This window comes from Populus euphratica, unplaced genomic scaffold (assembly GCF_000495115.2).
Source record: "Populus euphratica unplaced genomic scaffold, PopEup_1.0 scaffold159.1, whole genome shotgun sequence".
Lineage (NCBI taxonomy): Eukaryota > Viridiplantae > Streptophyta > Magnoliopsida > Malpighiales > Salicaceae > Populus > Populus euphratica.
The window spans coordinates 566,184-593,809 of NW_011499962.1; the positions used below are offsets into that span (position 1 = coordinate 566,184).

Genomic DNA, 27,626 nt, shown 5'->3' on the forward strand with positions numbered 1-27,626 from the left:
TAAGATAATGTTGTCGGGAAAGATACCACTTGAAGGCTAGAGGAAACGACTATTATTATTATTATTAAATATTTTATATTTGTTAAAATATCAAATTATTCTGAACTGAAATTGTTTATAATAAAAAAAATCAAAAGGAAAAATACAAATAAACCTTGGAAACAAGGTTTTTTTTTTTTACTTATAAAAGTAATTCAATTATTTTACTTTGCTTTAAAAAGTGAAGATAAAAAACCCCTTAAACATAAGTTCTATAATTTTTAGGTTTTAAAGATAAATTAGTTATTTTACAGAGTTCAAAACTTATAAAAAGATATGAAAAAACCATTTTGACCCAAATCTACCCAAATCTATTTTATAATAAATAAATCTTTATGAAAAGAATGTTATACTACCATGACCAAGTGTATTGAGTTTTAATGGGAGGGGCTAATACCCATATTTCATTATTCCAATTCACAATGTGTCTTATTCAAATTCACAATGTGTTCTTTTAGTTTTTGTTTTAATTTTAATTTAGCATGCGAGAGTATTTTGAAGAATTCATGCATTTCGCTGGTTCCCTTGCCACAGTGGGTTTGCTATTCTGCTTTACAACTCTTTTTTGAACTTAACTCTCTTTAGGAAAACTGGACTCTTCTCTTTGAAAGGGGGGAGGTTATGAGGATGCAGCCTGCCACCACTTTCTGTTCTTGGACGTAGCGGGTCTCTTAGATTCGTGATTGAATCTCAAACAATCCGTTGCTGAAACCCCAAACCATTCTTTATAGAGGCAAGGAACATCAAGGATGAGAGGCCTTTCAAAACTAAGCATTGTTACTCCAATCAACGACAATTTTTGCAAGAATATCAAGAGCTTTTTTTCATGCAATTTGTCTAGCATCAGATGACTGCAGCATGAAGAAACTATCACAAGGTTGTATATATATAAGAAAAGAACTAAAGAATCAATCATTATTACAACCAAACTGATTAGTCATTATATACAGTCCAATGGATCGATCACATATACGTGCTGTTGCAGCAAGGGGAGAAAATGCTAACCTTAATGAACCCATGTACAAGTTGTTGCAGTAAATGAGGAAACCAATGCAAATTTTTGATAACAAAAAGTTGGTGTTTTTCACCAAGAATGAGAGATCTGCGAAAATTAGCCTTTTAATCATTGAGGAGAGGAGATGTATCAAAATTTCTGCATGCCAAAAAAGAAAAAAGAAAAAAGAAAAAGCAGTCGCAGCAGAGACCAATACCCTGTACGATGAAAAAAAAAAAGAAAAGAAAAAGCGGTCGCAGCAGAGACCAATACCCTGTACGATTCATTTTGTAACAGCATATCTTTCCGTTCAGTCCTTGCAGTTAGCCATTGAGGTCCATGCTGGTCCTAAATTATGAAGCACATATAAATTGCCTGGACAGAAGAATCTTGCTGACACATGCTAAATAAAGCTCTTAATATCCATTTGAAGCATAACATATAGTTCAGTATGTGTTAGTATCATGCTTACAAACATGAGGAAAACCTGATTGGCACTCGTGTCATTAAAAAAGTATCTAGAGGATAAAGCCTCATTCAATTTCTGGGGAGACTTGGGGGTAAGATGCGCACCGGCAGTAGTTCATCTGAAAGCATAAGCAAAGGGATGGATAATAATTGCCTAAGACAAAACTAGGAACATGGAAACCCCTTTTCTTTATTGAGAATGATCGTCAAATTTATTTGATTCCGTGATTCTTGTCCATCACAAGGATTTTGATATAATCTCCCTCTAAAAGTGTTCGACAAATTAGCAACCATCAAAGATATTCATACACGCAGGTTCTAGTTCATCCTCCTGAACATATACAAGCCATGCCTCCCCATCCAGGTTATGTGTTTTTAAAATATACACTGACACTGCATCTGATTTTAACTATTAAAAATCGATGAATTTCATGCACAATGTAACACACAATCATGAAACAACGTGGATATCTTAAATTATTTGATGACCAGCATACTGAGAAAGATTGAAGAAAAAGAACAGAACTCATGCATTTCAATGTAACGCTTACTCTGCCCGTGTAAGCTCATGAATTTTTCTGACTGCTCTACTGATACTGTGCAATGCCATTTTCTTCACCTGGTTTTTGCAAAAAAAAGAAAAAGAAAAAAAAAAAACAAAAACAAAACAGAAAACAAGTGAAGAATTCATCACACGGGCAAGGATGGAGAGGAAATGTGTACACCTTCATGTATAATTTACCTCTAATCTGTCAACTTTGGCCTTATGGTTCTCTGGAAGTTGTCGTAATTCATCCATCAACTGAATACATTCAGTAACATTTTCTGGTGAGAGGAAGTCCAGAACCACGCTGACACATGACTGCAATTCGCATGACAAGTCAAATGAACAAAATTAGTAATGCAGATCTTGAAACCAGAACCAGAAAATTTGACAATAAATCAATTTGAACCAATATTGCAAAGAAGTTAATGCAGATCTTGAAACCAGAAACAGAAAATTTGACAATAAATCAATTTGAACATGACAAAATCAAGTGTGTTACAAACTCTCTATCTTCCTATCTCCTTCAGATTCCAAGTAACGATGTAAGCTTAAAAAATGTTGGACAACTGGTAAGATTTTTTATGAGAGAGAACATCAGGAAATTTTGACAAATATACATGAAACCGTGGTAAAAGAGCTATAGATAGAGCAGATTTTTTGAAAAATACCCAACAATGGAGTATGAAAGGATTCTAAGAAAATTAGGGCAATAACAAGGTTTCTAAAATACTAATTCAATATTATTGCACTTGTTACCTTGGGCAATAACAACAAGGTTTCTAAAAAACTAATTCAATATTATTGCACTTGTTACCTTAAGATTTCTAATTTGGTATGGACATCCAGCAGGAACAATCACTGCTTCTCCAATATGTTGATCAAAACTCCAGGGTTCAATTTCTGGAAGCATCAGGCAAGGTGGAAATTTAAACAAAACTTCAAATTTGTCATCATAAGAAAAGGGGCAAATAGAAGTTTTACTTACTAAACTCCTCCTTCAGTCTCATTTTATGATATGCATCAAGAAAGAAATTCTGATCAAGTATTGGATGAACCATCTGCAAGAGAGAGACAAATAAATCATCCACTCTGACCTGCTAATAGAGGCTGACATCTTATTCAGAACTTACATGCTTTTGGAAGTATGTGTGAGTGAACTCATTAGAGTGCCTTCTAAGGTATTCTACAAGCTTAGGAACATCCTGTTTACGAAAGATATCCCAATGGGCACCACAAGACTCAGATATGAAATGATTGGAAGTCTCCGAGTGATTCCCATGAAACTTAAGATTATCTGATGACCTTGAACCTTTAACAGGTCCAAAGAAAAATTTTGAGACTTCAGTATCAGTATCAGTGTGAGAATCAGAATCAGAATCAGAGTCAGAACCAGAATCCCCATCATGGAACACGTCTCTATCTTTCAGATTTGAAGCATGAGTTTCATGTCTTGCAGCAGAGAACCAGGATACTCTAGCAACTTTCTTGTTTACTTGCATATCTTCTCTGAACATATCATGCAATTCCACTTCAATGTTTTCCTCATCTAAAGGTGCTTCTCCGCTCTCTTTATTCTGGTCCTTGTGCTTTGTCATTAACTTCCTTATGTAATTAAGCTGTTTTGTAGATACAGGGACATCAGTAGCATGTGCCAAAATATTAACCTGAAATTGGAAAGACAAATGAATGATTCATGTTTTTTGTAAACTCTTCACAGAATAACAAGTTTGCAGAAACCATTACAAAATATGCTAAAATTGTGGGGCAAGTAAGCAGGAAGCTGTGACAAATAAAGATTCAAGAGGCAAGAGGTGCTATATAAGAAAAAAGGAATGCAAGTCACTGCATACAGCAATTACAGAATAAGACTAATTACAATAATCTCAGTCTTTGCTTGGCTCACCCACCTAGATGATGAGACCAATAATTGATATTACTTTGAAACTATATATAAGCACAGATTTTGAATTGTTTTCGAAAAAACGTTATAAAATAGGTAGCAATCCATGCTAACATATTACTTGGACATTGTCACATACACATATTGCTCAGAGCATAAGGAAGAAATCAAGGAGATGGTTCGTTACAGATTTGGAAGCATAACAATTTCTGATCCTTGCTTCTCAGAATGCTGCATGCTTTCTAAAATGCTTTAGAAAGCAATTGTGTACCAAGCATGCATCGTGTGTGGTGCCAATCAAGAAAAAGAATAGGAAAAAGAAAATCACAAAGTAAATTAAAATCGAAGTTCAGGGAAAAATCTTAAGAGGATTAGACTGTGATATAATTTAAATAGAGCCACACTTACCACATCATATGAATTATAACACAGTTTTGTCACAGAATCAGCCTGTGAAAGATTCTCACCACTTCCATATGAGATATAAAGACAAGGACCCAGATCAGACTTTGAGGTTTCCTGGCCCAAATCTGCAGCAATGTTTAGAACACCTGAAATGGGGTCCATGTATTCTGGAAGTGGTAGAGCCTGAAGGACGTGACTATAATGAACTGGAAAATGTTCTCGGAATAAATAAGAAGAAAGCAAACCCTTCAATTTCAGCTTCTCATGCCATATGTTGGCATTCGTCAGGCCCTTAAAAGACCCCATAAACATCTGTCTTATACCAATTTCTACCTGCCACACCAAAGAAAAATTGTTGGGAATTAGAGTTTTGGTCTCAAATTCTTGACCAGAAAAAAAAGGAGCAAAAAGCAGCAGGAAATCAGAAATGCAAAATGTTCATTATCATGAGAAAAGGAAAACAAGATTTCAAAGAAAAGGTGTCAAATGCAAAACACTAAACACTTTGCAGGAGCATAGAATATAAAGCAGTGCTAAGCTTAGAGTCCAAATCAGTCTAATTTCTTTTTCATGAAGTAAATATAGTGTATATGAAAATTTTCCCTAAAGACAGCGATTAACACAAGGTTTTCCATCACAATCAAATTAAGAGGAAGAACCTGGCATTTCGTAACTTGAAAAAGAAAATGTCCTGAAGTCGGATAAAGTAGAAAAGAGAAGTGAAATGCCCCATAAGTTTGGAAGCTAGATTATGCTGATCTAACAGTTAGCAGCCGAACTAACGAGAAAAAATAAGATATTTTGAAAAATATTCTAGATTCTCTAGCATCCTCTAGGAATCTTTCAAGGCTAGAAGCTACATTCATTTATGTCCTCCAGAGCGTCAAATTCTTTGAAAATCAGAGAAATTGGAAAGGAACCTTCCAGCCACAAACAATTAATTATTGTTTTCCAGGAATTTTGTACCAGCATATTTCCATTCCTCTTATAATTTAAAGCTTCACAGCTCGCAAATATATCGCACAGAGATTTGTTTTTATATTTGCATGTACAGAAACATTAAACACTCCAAATTCATAATGTAACCAATTTTCAACACTCAATTCCCACCCCAGTAAAGCCAACAGGTAACAACTCAGTAATGCACAAGAGATTAATTTGTCTTCTAATAACTCATGTTCACCAGAAATTGAAGAGAAAGCCTTGATATTATTTTGAACTGTGCTGGTTTCTTGGTACAAAATACTAACACCATCTGATATTTGACATTTAAAAAAGAAACACTGTAGGCACATGCACGACCACACAGCATATTAACACAGCTCGTGGCTGAGAAAAACACTAACCTCAAACCAGTCCGAGCAATCTGTAGCTTGCCCATTTTGAGACCTGGCAGCATTATTCTTAAGATAATTGCAGAACATGACTATTGGATCCCAACTCAAATCAGATGTACTCTGAAGCACATTACGAACAATCACAGGTTGACCTCTGCCCCAGTGCTTCTGAAAGTGTTCTAGGTTATCACTGCGAACATCCATGATGGTTGGATAATATAAAAGGTTATCACCAGAATCTTCTCTTGCAGCTGCTTCTTGCAGTTGTTCAATCCCGTTAGATTCACAATCCATCCCAACACATAATGAGCAACACGATCGAACATCCAAGGTTTCTGGTAACTCATAGCAGCCAACTAATTCTTCTGCACTTACTTCCAGATCTTTTGTCCAACATAAGGGGAAAATGCACCTCAAATCAAGTAGGCTATCACCACAACCTCCAAACTTTCTAGAGGGACAAGGTATACCACCATTACGATCCACAGCACTCCGACCAGGTGAGAATGTTGAGCCATGATATTTGCTGCTGTAACTCCGCTTCGTGGCATAAAGTGATTTCATTTCTGAAAGTCGTTTGCCAGGTATACAAGCTTTCCTTCCATTTGGACATTTGCATAAAAGAGTTTTAACACGTCCATGTACGCCCCCATGAAAAATATCCCGACAACAACTTAAGCAAAGGTTATAGGAACACTCAGGACAGCTCCTATGGAAATCCACTATGGAAGTCTTGCAGTTATTGCTGCTCCAAAAGTTATACCATGCACCGGAGAGCAGATAACAAATTGAAATCAGATATGTTAAATATTAGCAGATCATCATAACTTTTTCAGAGGCAGATTATATACCAGCAACATTGCTTATTGCAGCTGACTTCAGCCTGCTGGATTTGAACTTCAGAAGGCTTCTGGCCTATCACAGACCGAAGGACATTATAAAAAGACCTTCTATGGACATTCTACAATAAGCTATGAAAAGTGGAAATCAATTGCAGAATATCAAGAAGTAGAAGTATGATCGCTACCTTTTATTTTTGCCTCTATTTCTAGCTCAATGCTCTGATCCTGATTTATTTGTTTCAGTATGGGAAGAAGCATGCAAATCAAATAATGAAAATGTAAAACGTTGTCTACTTCACTTTTCTCCTTGGACAAGTCCTGAAACATAATAGTTTTTGCATATATTTAGACATCATGATTCCGCAAGAAATATGAAAGTACTACGTCTAGCTCGCTTAGAAAAATTAGAAGTCAGACCTTACATGCAATGTCCCTACATTGAATCGCTGAGCAGACCTTACAGCTGCAAGTTCCACGACACATAGGACATTCCATCCTAACTTCTTCTTGTGTTTCCAAATACCTAAATTCATTTCAAAATCAAGAATCACAAGTCAGATTTTACTCCTAAAGACAGAGCATTAGGCTGAAATCACAAAATCACTGTTTTCAGCACTAGCTGGAGCTATATATAGAAAACAGTTGGCCTAAAGGATACAATAATTATTAAACAGTCCACATTATTATAAACAATGCTTGTTCCATACAAAAAATGACAACTTTTTGCACATAAGCTTCAAAAGGGTAAGATATCTGGCACCGAACAAAGAATACAAGTCATATTAAACAAATTAACATGCAGAAACAACATACTGCTCTTTGATGCAATCCAAGCAGTAATACTCTTTCCGACAACTCGAACACCTAATCAATGTCCTCGATCCACTACTCCTACACCAGTGGCACTTCTTCCTCTTCCCCTTCCTCAATCTCACTCCATCCCTCTTATACGGCAAAACCTACAAAAACCAATCAATCAAAAATTGAAATACAAAAACTTTCAAAATACAATACCAAACAAACAACAAAACCAACCTGCAATTTCCCAATTGGCATTGGCTCAACATTTTTAGACCTAAAACATCTTCTAGCAGTACTAGCCCCGTTAACAACATCTCCTCCAATCTTACTATCACAATGTGAACTAGAACAACCCGCATTGCCATTCCCAAAACTCTTAGCAGGCGATATTGCCATGAACCCATTTGGCAAATTTCTCATTAACTCTTCTCCTTCTCCTTCTTCACTCTCACTACAGTCATTCACATTATCATTATCATCACCATTATCAACACTTACTTTCTCTGAAAAACTTTTCCTTTTCTTACTCTTCCTCTTCTCCATTTCTTTCTGTAAAACCATTCTAATCAAATCCAACTGTAAATCCCCTCTCTTCAACTTCTTTCCTTTCTTCTTAAATTTCCCTAATTTCCCCTCTTTTGAAGAAACCCTAATTAGGGTTTCAGCATTAGAACTTGATGCTGCTGATTTCTTGCTCTTCTTTCTCTGCAATTTCAAAGTCTCTGGAACTTTCCTTCTATACTGCCTATGGCGGCCTTGAAGGTGGTGAATTTCACAGAGCTTCTTATCCTCCATCACCCGCCTGTTGCACCGCCATTGCCGGCCGTCTGTTCTCTTGCACCGGAGGTGGTCCGGTAGCGCCTCCATTAAAAAAGAAATGTTTGGAAATTTTCCCGGAAAGTCCTGATGTTTCTCGGGAAAGTGACAGAAAGTTGGGATTTTTATTAGAGAGAGCGAAGGGAGTAAGACTGAAAAGGGTTTTTTAAGAGAAGATTTATTGTTGGGTGTGAGAGTGGCAAGTAGGTTAATTGTGAAGAAAAGAGGAGGAGAGTTTGGGGATAAAAAAAAAAGGGGAAATCTTGAATTATGGTCACGAGAAAGAGAGAGATTGACAAGTAATGGACTCTCATAGACAGGTGTTTATATTTTGAACTGATTGTATAGTATTTATGAAGGAAAAAAAAAAAAAAGGAATCTTTTCAGGATTTTGCTCTGCTTTCCCCCCTCTTTATACACTTGACATAGATATCTCTGCAGTGACTTTCTGTTTCTGTACTTGGGTTTCTGTTTCTCGATTTCTGCTTTTATAGTAGTATTTGACTTTATATTTGCATGGATTTTTGGTTCATGGGATGTGATTTTAGTCGATGTTGGTGCTGTCTGTTTTTCTAGATTTTATGTTTGATGTAAGAATTGAGACTCGTTAATGTTTCAGAACTTGACAATTTCAGGATTCAGGTTCTTTTTGTGGTGTCCATTGTGCAATGATACATATAAGAAGTTGGATTTTTGTGGTGTGATCTTAGATTATGCTGTCCCTTTTAGATTTTGTAGAAAATTAATTAATGTTTCAGAATTTGGCAATTTCAGGGTGGTTATTTGGGGTCAGGGTTTTTGAATTTTTGAGTTATTTGGTAATCAGACAGCAGCAGGACAGCTTTTATACATGGGGGCTGCAGGGCTTTGTCCTTGAGGAATTTAGCTACATTTTTCAAATGCATAGCAGTCGTGATAAATAAACGAGACTAAGACAGACTATGCTTCTCGGTGCAATTTCCTGTTTTTGCTTGCACACCAAGTTTTTTTTTTTTTTAAATAATTTTGTAACCCTATTTATTTTTCTACGTGGTCTAGTCTTGGCTAAATATAGAGCTATAAATGTGGGCTAAGGATCTGCATATTTTTCTCTTGTTTTCTGCATTAATTTCACAGCTTATTTAGACCAAGTTATTCTCCAGTCTAAAGATTGGTTGAAAGCCAACTCGAGTGTCAAAAACTATTGAGCATGCATGATTTGGTGTCAGGCTGTCAGTTCTGATATTGATGATGCTTATTAACCCTTTCATCTACTCATCCCACAAAATTCATCGTCTCAAGCAAGTTCTAACAGCAAGCTTCAGATGGATGAATGTTTTCTGCATAATTTAGTTCAATTTATAGTGTCCTGGGCTAGGAAGAGTGTCCTAGGTATTACTATTATATAAAATAAATATGTCTTTCAAGATAGTTTTAAAATGAATTTTTAAACATCAAAACAAGAAATAAAGAGAGACATGTTTTTTCGTCTTGAATGTCTTTATTTTTTATTTATTTCAAAGCTGTAATTAAACGTTATTTTAGATTCTATCATGCTTAGAACTTACACGGGACCTAAAAATGGGTGAATGAAAAGAAAAGATGTGGTGGGATAAAGGAAGAGGTGCATTTGCTATGCCATGCTTGAAGCTTGTCCAGGCATCCAAAAACTGAACTAAAAATATGTAGAGATTTGACTTGTCTCGTACCATTGGGCCCTCGTATTTCTGATTCCAATGCTTCAAGATGCCTTTCAAGTTTCTAGCAATACATGGGACAGTACAAGGATATGGCACATGGTGGTTCTTTTGTGAACCTCAAAAACTGTTGCAATCTTAGCATCTTCTTGAAACTTTTTAAATGGGAAGGACAGAGAAAAAATAAATGAAAAAGTTTCTCTAATTTATGTTAATTCTGATGAGCAGTAGGTCAGCTGACAGAGAAAAAAAGGTTAATCTAATTTGTGTTTATTCTGATGATCAGTGCGCCTGCACTGCATGATCAGTCTGGAAAATAAGCCTGCAACTGGTTTTGTGGCTCCCTGGACTGGATTCATTCAAAGAAAAGAAATGTTCAGAAAAAAGAGAGACTGCAAACTAGTTGCCTAGCTATGAACAGACTCTCAATGTAGTCCCCAACTATTAATTTTATCAATTGGGTCAGCAAAGTTATCATGCATTCTCAATTGGTCCCCATTTAAAATCCTCCCACTTTTCCATGATGATTTACCAAACTTTCCTCAATCCACACCTACAGTTTGTGTCATATATGCAACTTACACATTTAATCATTAATAGACATTGAGAAAATTGATAGTTTGGGGACCTAGATGAGAATCAATAGATAGTTGGGGGACAAATATGAGGTTTGCACAAAAGACATATAAGAATAATTGTGCATTTTATGGTGAAGGAGGCTGTGGATCATTGTAATTGGTGTAAAAATACTTCACTTCACTCTCCATGTGCTGCAAAAATAGCATGAATTCATTAGCCTGAAACTAGAATCTTGTCCATAACAGAGGGAAGGGAATGCCTTTTCCATGATGATTTACCTTTTTACATATATCGAAAGAAAATGAAACAAAGTTAGGCTTCACAGGAACAGCTACAGTAGACATGGATCATTAATAGTGAGCTCCACAGACCACGCAAATGCCTGTTTCGCACCACAACGGCACTTTCCTTTAAAATCCAACAAAAAGTTTCTTCACAAGTACCCTTTGATACATGCACGCAAAACCATGCCTGGAGGAGTTAGAAAAACATGATTGAATGCAGCGCTGATGAAATGATGCCATGCCCCACAAAGGGTTGGTAACAGTTTAATAGCACAAAATGTAGGATTTCATCTACGCTGCACTCAATGATGGTTCTCCAATCCAGGGAGCCTCCCCTAGCTAGCTCACTTTCAAATGCAATAGATCTGCACATCTTGATGCATGTATAAATAGTAAGCATATAAAATGCAGTACATTTACACATTTCTGCTTGTACTACATTATATGCCAGCAAAGTTTTGATCCTAAATTAGTGTTCTCATGTTGGTTGCCTGGAGTAAAAAAAAAAAAGAAAAAAAAGAGGGAGGGGTGAGATGACCATGCTATCTCATGACATGTACTGCTTTTTTTGTACTGGGATATTGTAGTACATGGGCCACCTATCAACCTCCATGTGAGGCAAGAATTTTTTTGGCCCAATAAGATTTGCCTATTTGGTCTTTTTCATGATGTTGATCTCGTGATTGGTGTGTCAGAAGTTAGAAGCCTAATTTTTAAATGATGCTTGTCATTTTTTCAAGTCAACTAATTTCCATATCTCAACTATATATTAGGAAGAATCTATATAATATATTATCAAATAAAAAAATAAATGACTGCATTTGTTATCGTGATTTGTATTAAAAACTCATTGAAGTATTTTCTGCAGAACATTCCAATCTCTTTCTTGAAGGAAATGGATTCTCTTTCTCTGGAGTTCTTTGAAGGGAAGTACTTTTCTGCCAAAACTAGCATTTTGGGAGGAAATTTGTGGTTCTTGTAAGAAAATGAGAAAAAGAATTTTATGTCATTTCTTTTTTTGATTGAACATTACCATAGTTTAAGAAAATGAAAAACGCTGTGAGACACTAATTTGTACATTGAAATTCATCTAGAGTAATCTCCATTTCAATTGTTAAAAAACAGAACACTGTTAGCCGATAAAATATGAAGCATCATAGGAACAAGAATGCCTGTCCTGTGCAAAGAATTACACAAAACAAACAGCATTTTACATGCTGCTTATCTTCTTCGAAAAACAATCTTATCTTCTGCATTTTCATGTGAGATTTGCAAAATTGTATTAGGAGGAATGTGCCTCCAAATTTTAGGCTTCTGCAACTGATAGCCTATTATAGCCAATTTATCGGCAGCTCTGTTGCCTTCTCTAAAAACGAGTCACAAGGCAGTTTTTAAGCTCTGGGGGGGGTAATCAAGTTTACGTCACTAACTTGTCTTTGTGCTTCCTTGCATCTAACTAGTTTCCTTTTCACAATAATATCAACTAAAGACTTTGAATCTCCTTCAAGCCATACGTTGCTCCAACCATTCTCTAACACCAACTTGAGGCCTCTTCGGAGAGCAGCTAATTCGGCAATCATGCTCGTAGTTCTGCCTATGGATTCAGCATAACCGAGTAACAATTCAGCCTCGTGGTTCCTGAAGACACCTCCAATGCTAGCTTTTCCAGCCGAGTCTTTGCAAGAGCCATCAAAGTTTAATTTAGTCCAACCTATCTGAGGCTTCTCCCATGCCATTGGAATAGGATCTCTGTGCAACTTCCTAATGAAAATACGAACTGGGCTTTCTTTTATTCTTCTTTGGCACCTCAAATTGTTTGTAAATGACAACATTGTTTACAACTCAAAGAAATTATGAAAAGTTTTTGATCCTTCTGAGGCTGCCTTTGCGCGGTAGCAATTCACCGCTGGAAGTTTAGGGAAGACAAGTACACAGAGAAGAAAGCACATAAACTCAAAGGAAGTGGCTATCGCCAAAAATAACACCGCAAGGACTGACTAACCAATATTAGTCATCAGTATTTCTGTATGCTATTTATTTTGGTGAACTATATATTCACCATATGAGAACGGTAAATGTTCAACATCGAACTTTTTTCCAAGATGATAAATTTGGTTGAACACTGAACAAATTCCGAAAGATGAATGAATTTGGCTGAACACTGAATTTACGTTGGAGAGATGAATGAATTTGCCTCGATGAAGAGTTTTAGACCGTGCATAAATTGGTTTTTAGTTACTAAATGTTTTCTCAGTATGTGTAATGAGATTGAAATAGTGAACATAATTTGATGAATAAAAGAATTGCCATACTCCACATATCTCTCCCTTCTTTTGAATGAGTTAGAAGCTTGAACAATTGATTGTTTTTCAACTCTAACAGTAAATTTATTACCATCATCCTGGTTAAAGAAACCATCACACACAAACTCCCTTGCGAAGACCAACTCTAACAGTAAACTTATTATCATCATACTTGGTTGAAGAACAGCGAAGCAGAGGAATTGATAAATCATGATGGGTTTTTTAGCTTGTGTTTTCAGGAATTTGTTAGGTGTGCTAACGTTGTGATTAGTGAATCTTCTTAACAAGAAAGGGCATTCAATAAGTTAAGATACTTGTTTGACAACAAAAAGATTCTTTAAGATTTGAATTAACATCAAAGAAACATGCAAATATCGGATATGAGCATCAGAGTCCTAGCAGAAACATAGTAATAAAACCAGGCCTGCCACAATGAGTCAACTTGGTGACTTGCTGACTCAGAATCTGGTTCGTGGTGGTTTTCCTTCAAACAATTTTTCTCAGTATAGCAACATCGTTTCAAATAGAGGAAAAGGCTTAACACAATTTTTTTTGCCTATTAGCCACAGCCAATCAAGGACAATCCCTGAAAATATGCTAGAAATAAGCACAGCACAAGCAAATTGCCCAAATGCATTCTCTCAGGCCCATGCAAAAATCAACCATTTTTCATGAAGTGCCTTAAGAAAACATTTGTTGCATTGTAACATGCAGATGGGCTAGCCTTATAATCTTCTGGGCTCCCCTGTCAGGACACAAACTGAAAGGTAAGCATTTGCTTAGATGAATGATCCATTCCGCTTGGCCGCTACCACCATTGTTTTGATTAGCCTTTGCTTGACTTGTATAGCTAGTAACAGTAGCGATGTCCATTCTCCTACAGCGTCAGTCTTGCTTGCAAGCAGTTATCGATTAACAGTCCTTTCTAACCCAATTGTTAGAAAATAATATAAAAATTATATCTTAGAGTCTCGTATCTTTGCTTGACTTGTATAGCTAGTAACAGTAGCGATGTCCATTCTCCTACAGCGTCAGTCTTGCTTGCAAGCAGTTATCGATTAACAGTCCTTTCTGAACCCATAGAGAATAATATAAAAATTATATTTTAAAATCTCACCTAACAGTTTAACCTTTTAGGTAAGATGATTCTTTGATAAAAATTCTATGTTAATTGTTTGGAATCAAACAATTAATTCAACTGGTTTTAAGGTCTCAGATTATAGTCTGTCTGTTCTAATTACAAATTAAAAGTAACTAATGAAATAAATTAAGAACTTAAACCAGTTTTAAGGTCTCAGATTAGGAACTTTACAGGTGTATGAAGAGAAACAAAAGGAATATGAGTACATGATTATGTATTATTCTGTCTTGTCTTCTCGGCACAACATCCAAATGCTGTCTAGGACGCAGCTTCCAGATTATATGTGGAGTCTTGATGAAGAGAGTATCATTCCACGCATGTCTATGCTTTCTGCATTACAATGCATGGAGAGACCAGACTGCGTGCGCCCAGGACCCATATAGCCTTTAAACCGAAGCCCGAACTTGAATTCTACGCCTGTGACCAAAAAACGTAAAGGCCCAAAACCAGAAAATTGGAGGGTTTTTTTTTTTTTTTGGGTGGGGGTGGGGGGGTTGGTGAAGGAAATGGGAGATTTTTTGAGTTGATTAATCATCAAAGGCCATAGGTGACACATTAAAGTTTGCTTAGTTCTAGTTTAAAAATCTTCTAAAAAATAATTCTTGATTTTGCGTTATAGTTTAAAAATTGTTTTTCTATGATTAAAAAAAAGTTAAAATGATTTTTTTTTTAAATCTAAAATGTGTTGTTAAAAGTGATTCAAAATAACTTCTTGAAGATTTTGCATAAGTTAGGATATATAATTTAAAAGTTGAGAATATTAACTTTTAATTAAATAAAAATTTTGATTGAATTTTATACTAAATCTTTTATTTAAGTAAAAAAAAAAATTGAATCAATTTGTAAAAGTTGTATTCATCAGAATCAAAATGAATCATAAGAAATTAATAATATTTAAAAAAATCTAATGTTATTTTCTAGATTATAGTGTGATATCTGCTAAATAATGAAAAAAAACACATGTTTTCTAGATTATAGTGTGCTTGCTTGGATCTAAAATATGCTCTTTAAATTCCTCTTGACAAATTAAAATCATCCTCACGAGTAAGGTTTTCAGCGGGTGACTATGTAGCTGTGAAAATTGAGGAATGACTTAGCAATGAATGATTTACTAGTGAATATGTACGTTGATTGATTATATATTATACTGATTTTATTATGTAAAATATACTTATTATTAATAAATATTTTTTATTTTTAATATTTATTTATTTTTAATTAATAAATATTTTAAAATGTAGATAAAGTTTATGAGATAAAAATACTTTATAGAAAAAATTATAAAATTGTTATAATTATGAGATTTCTGTTATATTAAAATATTACTCTTAAATATTTCTGGTTAATATTATATTAAATTAAATATTTATTAGAGTTATTGAGGCTAATGTCAATTATATTCTTTTATTTATGAAAAAAAATTATTTTTATAATCTAAGGTATGAGAGATTCTTAAAACTAATATGGAGATAATTGTAAGATGATATATGCACCAAACTGACTCATAATCAAATTTTATATAAAAAGATCACCTATATTTATGGAAAAATTTATGTGATAGTGGTGTAAATGATCATTAGACTTGAGATCATTAAGTTATCTTATATAAAAAATATTATGTTTTGATTTTGACTATATGTTGATTTAATAACGGATAACAAACGATCATATACTAAGTATAGCATAAACTATATGAAGTTATTTGACTAATTAACAGATCATCACCTTGCGTGAATTTGAAAAAATATATTCTATCTGTTCTCAAATTGAAAAGAATTTTAAATCTTATTTAAAGAATCAATATTATAATATGAGAATTAAGATAATTTAATAAAACAAACATATTTAATGTTATAATGTCTAAATCAGAATATTTTTAAAGAATTGATAATAATTACACTAAGAAATTGATTATTAAAAAGTTAAGTCAAACTATTTATGATTTTTTTAATATTTTAAAAATTATAACAAGTTACTAGATATTGCACTTGATCCTTAAATATAAATGAATCAATTGTTGAAATGATAATAAATTAAATTTTTTAAATTTATTTCATCCTATTTTATTTAGGATTATAATTTATATTTATGCCAACTTATTAAAGAACCTAATAGGTCGCATATATAGGTCATACATATAACAGGTCACACATATAACAAAATATTTATGATTTTTTTAATATTTTGAAGATTATGAAAGGTTGCTAGATATTACACTTACTCCTTAAATATAAATGAATCAATTATTGAAATGATAATAAATTAAATTGTTTAATTTATTTCATCCTATTTTATTTAGGATTATAATTTGCATTTATGCTAACTTATTAGAGAATCTAATAGGTCACAAATATAAGAATTATTTGTTAAAAATTAAAATAAGATGATTAATCAAATACAATTTTATTATAAAGAAGTTCTAAAAATTCAGGACTATAATGTAATCAATACAATAAATTAAAATTAAAATCAAGTTGAAACTTAATTATATAAATTTTCAAAACTTGTCTTGAGATAATATATATATGTGATGTTATTTAGGGGTTAAATTAATATTTTACTATTTATAAAAATTTTAAATTTTCCATCACGTCTTTTATTTTCTATAAGGAATAAGATTATAATACATAAACACTTAAACACACACAAAAAAAAATAAACCATCCACTCTAAAATATAACAATCATTATCGTTTAGAATATTCTCACTGATAATTCATATGAATTATCATTAAATATTGGATACTTGAATGATTTATGATTTATGACAATTTAGCTTCATAATAAATATTCAAAGTTAATAAAAAAAACAATTTTGTCACATAAATCCTAAATTCTAGATCTAACTAATAGGATCTTTAGAGCTTCTAATTTTTTTAAAAAAAATTTATTGTTTTCACTATTATATATAATATATATGTTTTGAAAAATCCAACATATAACCAACATTTCATTCATGAAAGAGGACCAACTTTGTTTACCAGCTGCAGGCAGATTTGGCACTGTAGAAGGCCTTCTTTTTGCCTATGAGCCAAAGCCAATCAAGGGTAACCCCTGAAAATATGCCACCTAATAAGAATAGCACAAGCAAATTTCCCAACGCATTTGCTTCAGGCCCCTACAAAACGAAAACCATGAAAAAAATGTCATGTGTGACCACACCAAAATATTACATTTGTAGCATCATGGTATTGGTAACTAACCTTGTAACCTCTTGGTGCAATTGTAAGAACACAGACAGTGAGATAGCCATTGGTCAGTCCCAAGAAAGAAACGAGAAAGATCATCCATCCTTGATCACCGTATTTTGCAGTGAAGTAGAATGCAGGAATGAGTAGAAAACGAGAGAGTACTGCAATCAGGAGGCCGTTCCTAGACTCCAATTTCAAACTTGGAACAAGGGGAATGTATCTTGATATAAGATCCAACACATTGTACATTGCAATCAGAACAAGAGGGTACCTGAAACATCCCCAATCACGGGACTTAAGAAGTTCTAGTCCAAATCGCGAATTTTCTAGCATAACATGATCAAAACTTGGACATGTAAAGGTCTTTCAATGTCCGAGATAAATAAGAAAATTCAGAAAGGAAATCGAAATTGCAGAGGAGAAGAGAAAGCCTCACTTCAAATGCTACAGATTAATCAGTCCTCAAGTACAATGAATTTGCATCATGAACGAGCACATACCATTTGTTGCCCAAATTGTGTTTACCAGTATTTTCAAATACGAATCCTGGGAAAATTGACAATGTCAACACGTATATCAGATACAGGTCAAGTGCATAATCTATATTCTGGAAGATTAGATGTTTGTTGCTCAATCGCTCCAGAGGTTTGGCAACATCAGCAGCCTGCAAGAATAATTATCTCGACTTTATAGAAGATAAAACTCCCTTTATAGAAGTTCTTTTTCCAAGATGAAATTATTAACGCCAATATCAGTCTTTTCTTTTGTCGGAATGTGACCGATCCAAAACTTTTTCTCTCTTTTTTTTCGGGATTGTTTTTCTCAGGACTATTATCTCAACTTTCAAGAACTAAAATAGATTAAAAAAAATTAAATTTTAGAACTGAAATGTCAACACCTAAAATAATAGAGACCAAATATAAAAATATTAAAAATTATAGGGACTAAACAGTAAAATTTACACTATCTTTTCCATTGTAACATCCACCATATGATTGGGTATGGCTGAAAAGTTATATGTATAAACCCATAAAATCAATCCTCATATATATATATATATATATATATATATATATCGCACATAAAAGCATGACTTTCTTTTGAATGGGTTTACATCCACATCTTTTTTCGTTCATTTATTTTTTTTATTAATTTCAAATTACACTCCAAGATTTATAGTAAATCCAGTTTTTTTCATTGAAGTTTTAATAGTGTAAATGTTCCTCCTAAAGATTCTTTCACACATGAATTCACCCCTTAAGGTTAAACAAATTAACTAAAAAAGGTTTTTTTAGTCCTTATATAAACTCTTAATTAAAATTTGTTTAAATATAACTCTTTTAAAATAATTTGATGAGATCAACTCTTATACACCAATTAAAAGGTCTAAATGATACCACATACATTACTGACATTTAAAAATATAAGTTACAAAATTAAAAATTTATTTTTAATAGTTTATACCAAAATAAAAAATAATTAAAACTAAGAAGTTTAAAACATAAAAGAAAACCAGCTTTTAATCTTTTATATTGTATTACAAGTGTACAATCATCAACTAACAAAAATAAAATAAAATTGATAATAACAATTAATATTGCCACTCAATCTGACATGCCATTGCACGAATGTCATGACAAATTAAGTCATCATATGCATGTAGGTCCAGAGTTAAACCATTGTACATAAACCGGTTACTTCTTCAACTTGAGTTGGGTCATGAAGAAAAAAACATAAAATAATTTATTTATTTATTAATTTAGCGTGCTCGATAACTTAAACTCTCTTTTTTTTCGTATGATTTATATTTAATTATCTTTTATGATTTTTGCATTTATATCTTGAAATATAAATATTATACATGGTATTATTTGTACTTTTTAATTAATTGTCAAGAACATGCATGCTTTTTTCTATCAACACTTTCTAAACTTGAGGCTAGCCCGAGTCAGGAAGATCCCACAGCATCTATACAGGAAAGCCACCCTCCTTTGTGTGTGGTCTCATTGATGTTGGCCGAAGCTCGCATAATGTATTTTGTCAGCTAATATCTTCAAATAAACGGCAATTATTGGCGAGGAATCTCAAGGTATTTGCTCCGATCGTGCATGGACCATATGGTGGTCGTTCATTTGGAAGATGCTACCTGCTTTTTAGCCTAATATATTTCTACTTTTGAATTGTCTTGATTGAAATCCTCTAGAGTGTTTTAGTTTGATTAAATAATTCATACACTATCCATAATGTAGATCCTCTCTCTGTCCATGTTGCCCGCTGATATAAATAAAAAAGAGTTAATAAAATAAATCATCAAGTTGGATATTAATTCACCTTTTATATTAGTCAAGAAATTATAAAAAAAAATACGTGAATTGATTTTTTTTTAAATAAAAGATTTACAGTCAATATCATTTACATCGTCACTTAACATGCACGTTATTTTAAAATCTATGTATTGATTTAAAAAGAATAATTAAATTTCCAAAACTACAAAATACAACCACTTCACAAGTTATTATCTAGAAAACGAGCCCATTGCAGAGATCTCCAAAATGAGCATAGAGTTTTCTTTGTCCTAGGCCGAAGCTTCTTAGCCTACCTACTTACAAAGAGAAAGGTGATTTGTTCTTGAAAAATAGAAGGCTTTGGTTCCATTTACGGGTCGGAGAAGAGAGAAACAAGACTGAGAAAGGTCAAACCCAAACTCAAACTCAAATAAATTACCCTTTTCTTTTAAATAATGTCACGTAAGTGAGGAGTGAAAAAAATACAAAATTAATGTTTGGTAAATTCTAAAAAATGCCAAAATCCCTTCCGAGACACATCATGCTAGCATCTTCTTCTTCTTCTTCTTCTTCTTCTTGAAAACGATGGGATTATCTTCTTAGGACGAAAGATGCAGAAGGCTGCTTTCTACGTTTCTTTATCACCTTTTAGGGCTAGCTTTTTGCCCTGCTTTCTCTGGCCCAGGACGCTTTATGCATTGGTTTTTTCTTACTCCAATGGAATTTCAGCAAGTCACCGGCCAACATGGACAAAGCCATGGAAGTCCCCTTCTCTTATCTTTTTGTCACAACCATAGCAATATATTCCCTTAATCAATCTCCACTAGCCATAACAAACTAATAATATATACATGCATTTCAACATCAACCAAAATGAGACGTAGGCCATCGAGGGGCGTTCCATTAACTTTAATGAAACTGAAAACTAAACTTGATTTCAGGAATCATGCGGTTTTATTGCAAAATAATAATAATAATAATAATAATACAAATTAACATGATTAAAAATTAATTCATAACTACTTGAATTAAAATGGTTATTGCATTACTATATATTTTAATAGTTATAGAATAATATAAATTATATCTTAAAATATTATCTAAAAATTTAAGTTTTTATAATAAATTAATTTTTTAATATAATATCAAAACTTTAATTATTAAACTATTACAATTTTTTTAATTAAAATATAATTAATAGTGAGACTTTTACTTAGAAAAATATATTAAAAAATAATATAAATTATATTTTAAAATCTTATTTAACATAAATTTTTAATTTTTAAATTAAAATAATTATTTTACATTAACCACAAAATCACTTGATATCTATACGGTATTGGTAAACCATAATTGAACACGCAAAATACAAAATGATTTTGTTTTTGTTGTTTTCCCCTTTGTTGACAAGGACATGGAAATTGTAGTGCATTCACTTTAGAAAAAGAGAGAGAATATTATTAAAGACAGACAACACAAATTACAAGAAATTTTCACTTAGCAAAAAGGTTGGGTAATAGAAAATAGAAAAAATAAATAAATTATAATTCTACATATACCCACATTTACTAATCTCTCAAATTTGGTGAGCGAGTAAAAAACGTGTAAGCTATTTTAATTTTTTTTTAACCAAGAATATCTCCAAATTTATTGAACCCGAGACTTTTTTTTTTTTACTCGTCTGGAGCATGAAATTAAGTAATTAATATCCCAAAATCGGCCGATATCACCTCTACAAATCACATTGGTCATAGAAGCTATTTGTTAGTTTAAACCAAATGCACGTAATATTAATTATATCCTTCGCAATTTTTCATTCCTTTTTTCCTTATGTTTTCTTTCCTTCCATTTAACTTTTTTTTAATAAAAACGAATTTCCTTTAATATTTTCCTTTCCTTTTCCTTATTTTCTTTTCTCCCACCTTTTCTCCTCTTTTATTTTATCCCCATAAAAAAAAACCCTTCGAATCAAGGTATGGTTACTGTGACGGTAGGCAATGGGGCATACTTGTTTTTTTTTGGATAATTAGAGATATTAGGTTATCTTACATACATCATAACTAATATTTGAATTCATTAAATATTTTACAAGTTTAATAAATAAATAAAATATCACAAGAATAATCAATATATACAAAATGATTGAACCCAAATATAAAAATTAAAAACAAATCTTTTTGATTATTAGGCTACAACCTCGAGTAGGTGAGAAGGCATGCTTACCTGCACGAGTGGACAGCAAACGGGGAGACCCTTTTTCACACGCTCGACCATAGATTTCTTGCATCTAACAACTGGCCGAGTTGGCCAATGCATCCGTATCTTCTTTCGCATCAGCACTCCCAGGTGCATCCAAGTCGAATATATTATTTATTAATATCTTTTTCAGTGAATAATTATTTCACTAATTCAGGCACTTGCTATATACTTGGCATGTTAATTAGTTATTAACGAGCAGTTTTCCACTACTTTAGGCAACAGAGAGAATTAACGTATTCTCAACCCTAATCACCATTCCCAAACTTGGCAATGGGGACCTCAGCCCATATAAAGTATCCCAAAAGTTTCAAGGTGGAATTTTATAATTTTTTTTCTATTTAATTCGGGATTCTATACTAATAAAAAATATATATTTTTTCAATTACAATTGATATTACTAGTTAATGCACAATGAGAAAATAAATATTATTTACATTTAGATGTTATTGGATTTTACTATATTTAAATATAAATAATCAAAATATAATTTCCAATGATAGATTTATTTTAAAGGATTAATTATTTTAAAGATATTTACAGTGAAATATATATATTGTTGTGGCTGAATTCACCAAGGATGGAGGGTATATTTAAGGAAGATTTTATGGTAAGGAAGTAATTAGTAGTATTTAATTTATTAGTTAATTATTAGGAATTACTTTGAAAAAAAAGATTGACAAAATATTTTAAATGTATTTATAATTTGATCTTTTTCATCCATTTCATGGTTTTCTCTCTCAATTTTTTTAATAAAAATAAAATAAAATAAATGGAAAATTGAAGAGGAAAAAAATTCGTTGAAACAAAAAATAGTGAATTAAGCGTGGTCAACACAAATAAAAAATGAATGAATAATTTTTTAAACTAGAATGATTATTTAATTTATTTTGCAAAAAATTAATTTATAATTTACTCAATACTATCAAGTGGAAAGGCATCAGTTTAAATCGTTGACGAAATCGAGTGGGGTTAGCAGAAGAAAACCTGGTGACTAGCCACCACGTCATAAAAAACCCCAATCACGCAAGGTCACCTGTACACATGTGGGACCTCAATCAGGTGGTCTAGACCCGGCGGAGCTCTGATTGCCCTTTGTGTCAAACTTAACAGCAACTAAAAGCCGAAAGGAAAATCTTATGTTTTTATTTGTGTTTATGTTTTAACAGTGTTTTAAAAAAATTAATTTTTTTTAATATTTTAAATTATTTTAATGCATTGATATTAAAAATTATTTTTTAAAAATATATTATTTTAATACATTAAAAAAAACAATCATAATCAAACCTCTATAAACACTGAAATTCTATTTGTTTGCAAGAAAGTTATTTTTTTTAAAGTGAATTTTGAAAAAAATAAATTTCTAAAAAATAAATTATTTTTCGATATTTAGTAGTGTTATGAAAAATAAATTAGAAAACCCTTTTCAATATTTGGTTATGTTATGAAAAATGAACTGAAAAATAACTTATTAATATTTTATTTTTCTCAAGTTTATTAAAATAATGAGAAACAAATCTTACAAATTAAAAATTTGAATGAGAATAAAATTAAAAAAATATAATTTCATAAATTATTTCAAATAAAATAAATAATAATCAAAAGAATGAGGATCAAATTTGATAAATAAAAAAATTAATAAAAAATAATAGAAAAAAACAAATATCAGTTATAAAAATGGAGACCAAAGTTAATATAAAAATGAAATTTTAAGAAATAAAATTGAAAAATAAATATTCAAAATAATATATATATATATATATATATATATATATATATATATATATATATATATATATATATATATATATCAATTAAAAGCTTACGAATCAAATTTGATGTAATCAGCAAATAATATAATATTTCTAAATTTTTTACAACTTTCGGAAAGTGTTTCCGTCCAAATTTTTCAGGAAAACGCTTTCCTGAAAATCAAGACAAACTTTTCTTTAACTGAAAAATATTTTTTGAAAATTATTTTTCATTAATCAACTTTTCTAATAGCAAATAAATATAAAAAATTTTAAAAAATAATTTCTTGAAACATAAATATCAGAAAACAAATATAGCCATAAACCTTATATAAGAAATGAATCGAGACGAGCTTCTAAAGCAAATCATTGAATGAAAGACCTTGGAACGGATGCATGACAAGCCCCTTTCACCTTATGTTAATTCTTTGCTAGGAGAGCAAAATAAATTTTATTAATATCATGCCAGTTTAGAATAAAATGCTGAGTTCATCACCCCACATGGACCTGCTAACTCCCCCTTCTATTATACTAATGGAGAGAAGCAAACTACTCCCTGGATTGATTATTTCTGATTAGAGCTCATGATTGAGTTGCTATAATAATCAAATACTTGTCTTTTATAGTAATTGAGTAGAAGTTTTATATAAAGCAGCACCATTAAATAAATGTTGATTGAATGACAAGAGAGTTTACAAGAGGGAAAGTGTGAAAAGGAGCAAATTCAGTTCAAGATACATTTAGAATTTTTAAATAGATCAGATCCTAAAAGTTTTAACTAAAGATTTTAAATAATAAAAAATAAAGTAAAAACTCACATTTCAGTTACGAGTCATGTACTCTAATAGGAGTTGGATTCGATTGCGAGCTATTCAGATAGATCAATAAAAGTTTTTGTAGAGAAAAAACAATAGCTTAACGCTGAAAGTTATCTTGACCAACTCGAACCATTCTTGAAGATTCTAATTAGGGTTTCTAAACAAACAACTTAAACACTCGAACCAATACATGAATCTATCCAAAACATTTAAGGTAATAGTACAGTGATAAAATATAGGTGATTTATAATCTCAATCTTCTTCAAGAAAAGAAAAGAAAAGAAAAGACATCCTCGTAGTTAATAACCCCCCTCTCAGTTAAAAAAACTCTTAATGTTGTTTTGAGAAGCAAAACTTTTCCAGAGCAAAACAAAAAAGGAAGGGCCCCTGAAAACATATAGGCTATCTAGGAGTTGGAAACCTGAATAAACTGAATAATTGCTGGAATTATTAAATTTTCATACGTTTCTATGTCCACCTAAATAGAAAACTAAATTACGCTCCACCTCTATAATTAAACTTTCTTGCATAAAAAGTTCACATCACCGAAGATTTCTCCTCCAAGATAGGTTAACTAAATTATTAACCGGGCTATACACATCTGCAAGACTTATTGATTGCTGGAGAGATAGATTATACAGTCTAGGAAATAAGTTTTGAAAGGGGGTTGGAATACCTAGCCAAGAATCGGTCTAAAATCAATTGTTACTGCCATCACCTACCTTGAACCCAATAATGGACCTAAGCGGAATGGCTATTAATCAGATACTAATTAATGAATGATATCATTGTGATGTGATCAAAGTGAATTGGATTAGGAAATTGTCCACTGCTTGATTGTAGTATTGACCAATACCAATTTTGGCAATGCCAACTTCTGATGTATGAATCTTGACAAAAACCACTGCATATGAGAGATTCCTTTGCACAGTTGTTTGACAAAACTTTATGCAAGAAATAACAAATGGATCAGAAATAATCTCACCGCCCAAACTCCCACCACCACTCGACCACCAAAAGAAATGCAAATGTATGATCAAATCCCATCAACTGATGAAGCCCTTTTTCCTTACAAGGTAAGGAACATCATCATCAAGATGTTTGTTTTCAACTATCAAAAGAAAAAATAAATCCCAAATCATGATCATATAAAGTAAGTCGGTCCCCGTCCATGTCATTCTACAATCATCCTAAATAAATTCAAAGCAGCACAACATTGTCTTTCTTTTACATTTACTACATTACAGGCTTCTTGTTTTTTCTAGCAAACTCATTGTAATATCATTCATCAGGCATGTCATCACTCCATCCATCAGAAATGGACTCAGGCGCTCCAGATTCTGTAGTCTCTTCTCCTCAGCCCGGTTACCAAGTGTCGCATGATCCACGTGTGCGCTTCATGTGCAGCTTTGGAGGGAAAATTCTCCCCCGCCCACATGACAATCAGCTCCGATATGTTGGCGGTGACACGCGCATAGTTGCTGTCCACCGCTCTACAACCTTCTCTACTCTCATCACTAAGTTATCAAAATTGTCAGGTGCTTCAAATTAAAATTAAGTACTCATTTTTTTTTATATATATTTGAAAGGATTAATGAAATAAATATTTAATTCTATATCGCTGATCCGATTCGTTTATAATATTATTTGTCTCAGGAATTGGTAACTTGAGTGTCAAGTATCAACTACCGAATGAAGATCTTGATGCTTTGATAACTGTTACTACTGATGAGGATGTTGAGAACATGATGGATGAATATGATCGTATTTTACATAATCAAAATCCACGTTCGGCTCGGCTTAGGCTATTTCTGTTCTCTGCAACAGATGAGTCAAGATCAAGTAGTATTAGTTCACTTCTTGATGGATCAACTAACCGGGAAAACTGGTTTTTTGATGCTCTTAATTCGGGCTCTAGCAGGCTTGAACGTGGAAGGTCTGAGGCTTCTTCAATTGTTTCTGAAGTACCCGATTATCTATTCGGTTTGGAGAATTCGGATGAGGGCAACATTCCTCGTGAACCCAAACTGAAGTCCAGATTCGTTATGAACGATAATGTTTCAGCTTCTGATCCAGATTCTCCTGCCCCGGTTGTTTCTTACCCATATAGCTCAGCTTCATCAGTTGTGCCTGCAGTGCCTTCAATTCCGGTTCTTCCACCCGTTAAGACCGAACCCGATGACCTGGAGGCAGTAACGGTACGTGCGAAGCGGAATTCAGTTGAGGGTTATTGTGACCCGATTGAGACACCACCAATCACCCAATCACCTGGATATCCAAGCAATCCAGTCATGCATTATATTCCGGATTCTCTTTATCCGGGTAGTCCAGTACAGCAAATGCCGGTTTATTATGTTCCAGGTACGATTTCACCGGGGAACATTCCGGTTCATCCCATTCAAATGCGGGCTCCATATGCTCAACAATATCAGATCCCAACGGAGCAAATGCCGATTGGTTACCACCAAGCTGTTCCGGGGACGGGTCAAGTGTATAGTGGCGAGGCAATGAGGCCCGTGGCAACAATGGATCGGTATGATGCTACAACAAGAGTGGTTCCAGATGGTATGAATCAACAGGTTTATTATGGAGTTCGTAATGCAAGTTCGGGTATGGTTCAAGGGCATCGAGGTACGATGATTCAGAGCGGGGAAGATTTGAAAAGGACCGCATCTGATACATACCCCAGGAGACGGAATTCTGACAAAATCTACAAAACAGAAAACATCTAAATTTTGTTTTTACGTCCTATGCTATCAAAACATATCCTTTTTTGTACCAGCCATGGCGCCTGGTTATGTAAATTTTGTGATAAAGAGCTATAAATAATTTGGCTTGTAATTATTAGAATTTTTCTTGCTTTTCTTTTGTTAACACAGTAAAATGATTTGGAATGAGTAGCATCCTACTTAAATTTCCTATATTAAACTACTTAGCTTTTGTGCCACTGCTGTTTGTGATTTTTGTGTGCAGAAGACAAGAATGCACACCCATCCCATTCATGTTTGACTAAGTGGAGGAGGGGGCGGTGCGTTCCTCCTTGCACCAGCCTCCACTACGTACCTCTTTTCTTTTGGCTTGTGCAGGATAAGATTGAAAATCATTTGGAAGTAGTCTGTTTATTTTTATCATTTCACTCGACTCTGGTAGCTTGATGCTGGCTTTTTCCTGAATATTCATCAAAGTGGTCTAAC

The 27,626-nt window shown here is 32.9% G+C and overlaps 3 protein-coding genes and 1 long non-coding RNA gene across 9 annotated transcripts; 1 reads left to right on the forward strand and 3 right to left on the reverse strand.

The window, feature by feature from the left end:
* Window positions 1-443: 443 nt before the first annotated feature.
* Window positions 444-8,768, reverse strand: LOC105138797 (lysine-specific demethylase JMJ25-like). Of its 6 annotated transcripts, none has more exons than XR_844854.1 (15): window positions 7,568-8,768; window positions 7,346-7,491; window positions 6,950-7,055; window positions 6,718-6,850; window positions 6,542-6,605; window positions 5,700-6,435; window positions 4,357-4,686; window positions 3,179-3,712; window positions 3,034-3,106; window positions 2,863-2,948; window positions 2,244-2,363; window positions 2,053-2,120; window positions 1,307-1,381; window positions 1,045-1,141; window positions 444-890 (listed from the first exon to the last, which is right to left on the reverse strand). XR_844854.1 is itself a non-coding variant. In XM_011045016.1 (13 exons), the coding sequence occupies exons 1-13, from the start codon at window positions 8,198-8,200 to the stop codon at window positions 1,617-1,619; spliced, it is 3,033 nt and encodes a 1,010-aa protein (XP_011043318.1). In that variant the 5' UTR covers window positions 8,201-8,768; the 3' UTR covers window positions 1,430-1,616. The 6 variants fall into 6 exon arrangements, 1 of the variants encoding a protein (XP_011043318.1); XR_844856.1 differs by lacking the exon at window positions 444-890 and adding an exon at window positions 1,521-1,620 and having other exon boundaries at window positions 899-1,141; XR_844855.1 differs by lacking the exon at window positions 444-890 and adding an exon at window positions 1,506-1,620 and having other exon boundaries at window positions 899-1,141.
* An 851-nt stretch (window positions 8,769-9,619) lies between these two features.
* On the reverse strand, window positions 9,620-11,091 carry LOC105138798 (uncharacterized). Its single transcript, XR_844857.1, has 2 exons — window positions 10,683-11,091; window positions 9,620-10,595 (listed from the first exon to the last, which is right to left on the reverse strand). It is a non-coding gene; the product is annotated as an uncharacterized LOC105138798 (long non-coding RNA).
* A 5,996-nt stretch (window positions 11,092-17,087) lies between these two features.
* On the reverse strand, window positions 17,088-17,995 carry LOC105138820 (equilibrative nucleotide transporter 3-like; the record flags this gene model as incomplete). Its single annotated transcript, XM_011045039.1, has 3 exons — window positions 17,088-17,249; window positions 17,335-17,593; window positions 17,823-17,995. Coding segments are annotated over 3 exons (573 nt in total), but the record flags the coding sequence as incomplete, so codon positions are not given.
* A 7,637-nt stretch (window positions 17,996-25,632) lies between these two features.
* LOC105138799 (uncharacterized) lies at window positions 25,633-27,326 on the forward strand. Its single transcript, XM_011045018.1, has 2 exons — window positions 25,633-25,970; window positions 26,089-27,326. The coding sequence occupies exons 1-2, from the start codon at window positions 25,727-25,729 to the stop codon at window positions 27,162-27,164; spliced, it is 1,320 nt and encodes a 439-aa protein (XP_011043320.1). The 5' UTR covers window positions 25,633-25,726; the 3' UTR covers window positions 27,165-27,326.
* The last annotated feature ends 300 nt before the right edge of the window (window positions 27,327-27,626 follow it).

Bases quoted from the DNA above. Each gene is read 5' to 3' on its own strand.
- LOC105138797 (XM_011045016.1), bottom strand. From the start codon at position 8,200: ATGGAGGCGCTACCGGACCACCTCCGGTGCAAGAGAACAGACGGCCGG. The intron at 6,851-6,949 runs GTCTGACTTCTA...ATTATGTTTCAG, and splicing joins GTAGGGACATTGCATGTAAG to GACTTGTCCAAGGAGAAAAG. The intron at 6,606-6,717 runs GTAGCGATCATA...GGTCTGTGATAG, and splicing joins AATAGAGGCAAAAATAAAAG to GCCAGAAGCCTTCTGAAGTT.
- LOC105138799 (XM_011045018.1), top strand. From the start codon at position 25,727: ATGTCATCACTCCATCCATCAGAAATGGACTCAGGCGCTCCAGATTCT. The intron at 25,971-26,088 runs GTGCTTCAAATT...TATTTGTCTCAG, and splicing joins TAAGTTATCAAAATTGTCAG to GAATTGGTAACTTGAGTGTC.